The following is a 7175-nucleotide window of genomic DNA, read 5'->3' as shown; positions in this document are numbered from 1 at the left end:
TTTGTGCATGTCATCCTTGCGCAGGAACCGTGCTAATTATGTTCTGTATATTTTGTAAGTGCATATAAATGTAAGTTTTATATTCATGTCATAGACATGATATTGTTTATGTTCAAATTTATATCATACGATTTCCTGTTCAGGACTTATTAGACAAAAAAAAAATGTTCAAAGGAGTAGTTTTCATTTTCTCCCGAGGTGTGATGGGCTTGTAGAAGACCTAACTTAGTAAAAGTGTGTTTTTTACTAATCAGTTTAAATTCTTAGATTAAATGTCTAAGCAATTCAACATGAATTTTATGATTTTTAACAAGTCATGTTTAGTGTTGGAATTAGAGATCAGTTAAAAAGAAAATAAGACATTAAAAACGAAACGAAGGGAGTAATAAATAAGTCATAATTACATATCATGCTCTAAGCGTCTAACATGCCGATCAAACTTAATCCTTAACGTTATAATCTGCGAAAGTTTTCAGCACGGTTACAGAATACAATAAATATATATTCAATAAAATAATGCCATCTTAGCTTGATTGTGCACCTCTAATTAGCTCTACTTTCATGTCACTTGCATGCAAGTGTGACAGGATCTAAGGTTGGCACGAGAGTGTTCACCTGAACGGCCGAACCTTTTAGCAAAAAAATTATATTATATATACAAGATAATTTAATTTATTTATAATGTATACATATAAATTTTGTATTTGTTGAACTAGACTAGAAGGTAGCTCAGTGATTTAATTAATGGTTCAAAATGCATCTATGATTCTAAGTTTAAATTTCAAGCATTACAATTTTATTTTTCGATAAACAGGGACGATTGCATGATAAGTCCGTGTAAACCCGCGAAGACTTCAACCCGTCCCCCATAGAATAATTTGATGATTCCAACCGCTCCACCCTGCATTTTTGCTAAGATTTGTAGATAGAAAAAAGGAACCTACACAAAACGTGCCTAACTTTTTTGAAGACTTGTGAGTTGTTTTATCATGATTGGAAGTAGAATCTTTTCTAGAATTAGTTTCACCAAAATATAACGTTTTCTTTATAGTTTTTTGGCCATATTTAAAAGTAGTTGGTTGCATCTGAGATAATTTAAAAAACCATTCATTTCTATACCATGTTCTCATCATTTGGCAAATCTTGTTTGTACCCTAACTATTTGTTGTACCTTCCATTTCAAATGGGTTCAAAACTGATATAAATTGGTGCCACAAACGGATATACAAGTTGGTGACACAGCTGGGACCAAAATAATTTGCAATCTTTTGAAATCCATGGACAACATGCAAGATATTGCACTATCTTCACTTTTTGTAACTTCTTAAAATGTCCTAAACTTTTGTCTTGAAGGCAAAACAAATTTAAGCGCGAGTATCAGTTGTCTTTGAAAATACAGAGACTTCTTCTTTAAGAAAGTTAGAAACATTGAAGAACTCCATCACATTGTGTTGGAGTTTTTATTTGTAAAAGTTCACATGTAAAGAGTTTTCGAACTCAAGAAAAGAGTCGTGGCAAAATTTTAGCATCTATAACTAACCTGAAGCAATTTCAAGAAGCATATATTATGTTAAATATTAAATTTCACTCAAATGCTAAAACCTCAAAGCAGAAATTTTGAATCTGGTGATGATTAAGGTAAAAGATTTACATCTCTTTTCCTGTTCTCAATTTCCTCCTATCCAGCTACAACCAAAACCCTTTACCAACCCCTTGGTTTCCATTAGTTTTCGCACTGCAAGAGCATCACTTATTCTTCCAGCTTTAGTATACAAATTTGACAGTGTTACATAGTGTCCTGGATTTTCAGGCTCCAATTCAACTAAATTCTCTGAAGCAAGAACTCCAATACTCACTTTTTGGTGTGCTAAAGCAGCAGCAAGTAAAGAACCCCATATATGCTTGTTTGGTTGAACAGTCATTTTCCCTATAAAATCTGTAGCATCTTCAAGCCGGCCAGCTCGTGTTAGTAAATCGACAACACAAGTAAAATGTTCCATTCTGGGGTTCAATCCAAATTCCTCCACCATTCTGTGGAAAATATCTAACCCTTCATCAACAAGTCCTGAATGACTGCACGCTGAAAGCACTGAAGTGAACGTCAAAGCGTTTGGTTGAATGCCAGAATGACTCATTTTTTCCAGGAGATGCAGGGCATCTTTGCCCAAACCATGCATTCCCAACCCACCAATTATTGTATTCCATGACACTATATCTTTATGAGCCAAATGAGAGAATACACATAGAGCGTTTCCAATGCACCCACATTTTGAATACATGTAAATAAGTGCATTCCAAATGGGAGTGACATCCCAAAAACTGTTCCGCAATATATATGCATGAACTTGTTTCCCATATTTGTTGTCACAAACAGGCAAAACAATTGAAAGTGTGGTCTCGTTAATCTTGATTCCTATAGTCAGCATTTCCTTGAAATACTCCACGGCCAAGTCTTTAATCCCTAGTTCAGCAAAACCATGAATCATGGAATTCCAAGAAACAACGTCCATTCTATCCATCAACTCAAAAACATGTTTTGCATCTTGAATCCTCCCACATTTAGCATACAGAGTAAGTAATGCAGGTCCAGAAGATCTGTGAAAAGCAAAAGGTGATTCTAGTTTAATCCCGTGTGCATGAATCTCCTGGGCACTCTTTAAATCCCCCATAAGTTGGCACGACGCAAGTACACTAGAAAAACAATCTAGGTCAGGCCAAACTTCTCTTCTATATATCATTTCCCTAAAGACATTCAATGCACTACCGTGATTTCCAATTCTTGAATATCCTGATATCAAAGTCGTCCACGATATTATACTTGGTTCTTTGATTCGAACAAATATTTTCCTCGCCTCATCACATTGACCCATGCGACAATAAGCATCCATTACCGTGTTCAAAGTGACTATATCTGGCTGACAACCTTCCATACTCATATGCGCCAACATCTCTACAGCCAAATCAAGTAACTCATTAGATACATATCCCGAAATAATCAAATTCCACGAAAGCAAATCTTTTTCTGGCATCAAATCGAATACCTGTTTAGCACTCTGAATATCACCACATTTTGAGTACATACCAATTAAAGAATGACTAACTTGGAGATTCCATTCTACACCACACACAATTATGTCTCTGTGTACTTGTACTCCAATACCCAAGTTCGAAAACTTAGAACAAACCCTCAGTACAAGAGGAAACACATACCCATCAGGTAAAACGTCGTCTAGTTTCATCTCCTTATAAATATTCACACATCCTTCAATTAGACGGTTACGTGAAAAATATGATATCATGGAAGTCCAGGCAAAGACATTTCTTTGAGACAATTTGACAAACAGGTTGTGGGCAGATTTAATATCGTCGCGTTGGGCATAAACTTGTATCAATTTGGTGATGATGAATGGGTTGTGGCTTTGACCATGTACAATAATGTGTTGATGGGTTTGTTTGCCTTGGTCTATTGATTTGGAATCGCCGCAGATTTGAAGTAAATTGTTTACTTCGAATGGCAAGAATGGTGTCACGGTGGTTGCTGGCACAGACGAAAATTTCTTGTACAAGTTGTTCCATACTTTCATCTATATTTGCAAAACAGACCTCGAACAGTAGCTGAATTCCTAATATTATACAGGAGATTGAGTCATCATAAAGAGGAAAATTTAATATGTTACTGGAGTTTTCGAACTTACTCAGCCGTGATATTTTGGGACGGAGGGAGTATAAGCGGCAATATGCGACATCAATTAAGATTAAAAAGATAGTATAAGTATTAGAAAACCTTCCTAAGTATGATGTTTGGATGTGAGATGTGCTATATCTTCTTTTAGGATACTTGGTTCAAGGGAGACCTGAGAGTATTTAGAGCATGTAAATCGGTGGGTACTTACCCAAGGCCAAAACGAGGAGCAAATACTCAAATATGAAAGTAAGGGATCACCGACCGAATGGACGAACTCAAAGGAAGTAGGGGCAAGGACCTTGCTTTCAGAGACCTAATCAACCCGATTCGAATCTTATATAAACTGCAAGAGAATAACTGCTTAATGAGCAACCATTGAGGCTACTTCTGAATTATGTTAATTTTGTAAGGAAAACATTTTACCATTATCCAATGAAGATGAAATTGGGCTAGGCGTATTTTGCCTTGTAGCCAATGGGCTCAAACTTGAGCACAACCTGGACGGGTTTGATTTGTAGATCGCATGGGCCGCCACCAATAACACCTCTCTTTTCAGTTTTCATATTGTTCTTAGGAAAAATTACTTGACTGAGTGTTTTAAAAAAATTAATTACTGATTTTAATAATATTCTTTATTTATTATCATATATAGCAATACTATGATAAATCTACACTTGTATTAAAAGTGAATTATGCATACAATATAAATGTATTATAAGTGTTTTAAAATATATATTATGTTTGTGTAGTAAGAAACTAACATAATGTATTATAAATCTATTAAAGTATGTGATAAATGTATTATTCATCTATAAAACTTGTATTATATATGTTTTATAAATAGTTCTCTGCAATATGTATTAAAACTGTATTATAAATTTATTTTTTATTGCTATAGATAATAAATATTTTCTTAATATTGTATATTTATGTAAGTTTCCATTGTTCTTATTTGTTCACCACTTGTGTTGTACACACTACACACCAACATGAAGTGCACCGATTTTAGGAACCCTTTTAAAATATAATCAAAATTAAAAAAATTGCAAGTTTAACCGCTTAAAAATCAATTTCAGAAATATATGTTTCTTTGTCTTGCCAAGCCTGATTTTAGAATACAATAAAGTAAAGTCGGAATAAAGATTTGATATTTATAGTTTTAAATTCTAATCATTTTAAGTTAGTGAATTTAAATTAATAATCTGTAAATATATAAGTAATATTTTTTTAAGACAAATATAAAATATGAATTAAACTACTTTGCCCAAACTTGTAGCCAACACTCTCCCTCTACCCCTACAATAAAGGGACCAATGAATTAGAATTTAAGGTGTAGCTTAGTGGTTAAGTGATTTCATTTCATCTGTTCAAATTTAGATGGATAGAGTTATCTGAAATATATACTAATGGGAGGTAGATTTGTCGAGTAAATTAGTTAAGGTGTACGAAAATAAATTTTTGATCGAAGTAAGCCATTATTTAAATCAATTTATTAAAATAGTACATTTTTTTGAAATTTTATAAAAATAGTACAAATGTACTTGGCAGTAACGTTTTAGATATTATTTTATTAAAAAAAATCAATGGTGAAACACAAATTTCTGAAGGAGTAAACAAACATAAAACGTTACTGTCAAATATATTTTATTAATTCGTTACTTACACACTTTTTAAGGCTAAAATATTACCGACAATAACGACTCTTTAGTGAATGTAAATTTTTCTTTATTTGACAATTTTGATATGTCTTTATTTGATTTCCCCATAAATTTTGATGATTTCTTGTATGTATGACCGTAGACATTTTGATTTTTGTTTGACTTTCTGTATTTTATTCTCTCCTTAATTTCTTGAATTTTTGAAGCTCGTGTGTCTTATTAGAGGGTTTAATAATGTATTATTAGCTATATGATGAAACCTTACATTGTCTTTTTCAACTTTAGTTTAAGGTGTTTCATAATGTTCTTGTGGTTGAGTGGAGTGTAATGAGTCATTTTCTCTCCTTCTTTGGGGCATAATTGTGTGGCTTTCTGGGTTCTATTTTTCCTCGTGAATTTTTTGATTTTTTTTGAAGCTAGCATGATTTAATGTAGTAGCTATTAGGGCTGGACGTTCAGTATTCGGTTCGGTATTTTTAAAGTTCGGGTTCGATAATCGATAATTCAAAGTATATATTAAATACCAAACTTTCAAACTTTGGTTCGGTAATTCAATAATTGATAAATCAAAGTTCAGTTCGGTACAATATTCGGTAATATCATATTGAAGTCGAAGTCCACACGGAATATGTTAGTACATCATATTCACAATAGCAACAAAAAAATGTGAAAATTTTTAATAACAAATTAAACAATGGATCAAATACAACTGAGAATACAACTGAGTCTCAAACTAATTGTAAAAGATATTGGCAGGTAGAAAAACAGTGGAAGTTGTTGTTCCATTTACTGCAACCCTTCAAAAATCATAGAAAAACAAAACAAAATAGTATGTGTATTAATAGGTAGCCTTAGAGAAGTAGTGCTCACACACTATCATCTTTCTTCATTCTGATAACATGAACCACGTAATAGTGTAATACAAACTTACTATGTTTAAAAATGAGAACACATCAATACATCATAGCTTGAAATTTTTGCTCAACAAATAGCTCTTCAGAACATCCATAACTGATCCAAAATCTGCTTTCACTTCCACAGGTAAAGTTCAGAATGTCCATAACTGAGTAAACTTCAATCCATGAGTTGTACTCACAACCACAGTCCTATCAGTTGGTGCAATGAATCCACTGTTTCTCAACTTGAACAATGCAGGCAATTCCAAGTTGATATATTGATAAGCGATTACAAATCAAAAATGAGAGAATCTTTTGAACTATCAATATCATCCATAGCTAAAAAGAATTTAAAATGTGTCAACAATTAAACTAAGTAAAAAAATATAAAAATAAAATACAAAAACTGAAAAACATACCAAGTTCAAGTTTCATAAGATCATTAAAATCTTCTTCAATATTTATGGGATAAGGCTCATTTCGACACCAATCTTGAAGACAAATAACAGCTTGCACCAATTTCAAAGTCAAAGAACTCCTAAATGAATCAAGAATACGGGCCCCAGTGCTAAAGGCACATTTCGATGCCACACTAGAAATTGGAATTGCCAACACGTCATGAGTCATCTCGAAAACAATTTTATATCTAGGAGAATGAGCTTTCCACCGCGACAAGATATCAAAATTGTCGTCATCATCATTCGGCTCTAGTTCTTCACTAAGATACTTTTTCAACTCCGACTTACCATCCAAACCTGTACCATCTTGTTTGTTCCTCTTCATTTGGATCCTATTTCTCACTTTTGTTAATTTTGTGCTAGTGTTAGAGATAGATGAATCCGATGTCTGACCCGATAAATCAGAGAGAGAAGATGAGCGTTGAGATGCATTAAAGAATTTTGCTATATACTCTTCAAACATAGATTTCATGTGAGT

At 33.1% G+C, this 7175-nt stretch overlaps 1 protein-coding gene across 1 annotated transcript; it reads right to left on the bottom strand.

The window, feature by feature from the left end:
• Positions 1-1549: 1549 nt before the first annotated feature.
• On the bottom strand, positions 1550-4031 carry LOC129875189 (pentatricopeptide repeat-containing protein DOT4, chloroplastic-like). The gene has a single exon (XM_055950631.1). The coding sequence runs from the start codon at positions 3582-3584 to the stop codon at positions 1668-1670; it is 1917 nt and encodes a 638-aa protein (XP_055806606.1). The 5' UTR covers positions 3585-4031; the 3' UTR covers positions 1550-1667.
• Between the last annotated feature and the right edge of the window lie 3144 nt (positions 4032-7175).

The sequence above is a fragment of the Solanum dulcamara genome, chromosome 11, assembly GCF_947179165.1.
Source record: "Solanum dulcamara chromosome 11, daSolDulc1.2, whole genome shotgun sequence".
In the NCBI taxonomy this organism is placed as follows: Eukaryota; Viridiplantae; Streptophyta; class Magnoliopsida; order Solanales; family Solanaceae; genus Solanum; species Solanum dulcamara.
The sequence above is the reverse complement of the archived record's forward strand: the minus strand, read 5'-3'. Positions and strand labels throughout refer to the sequence as shown.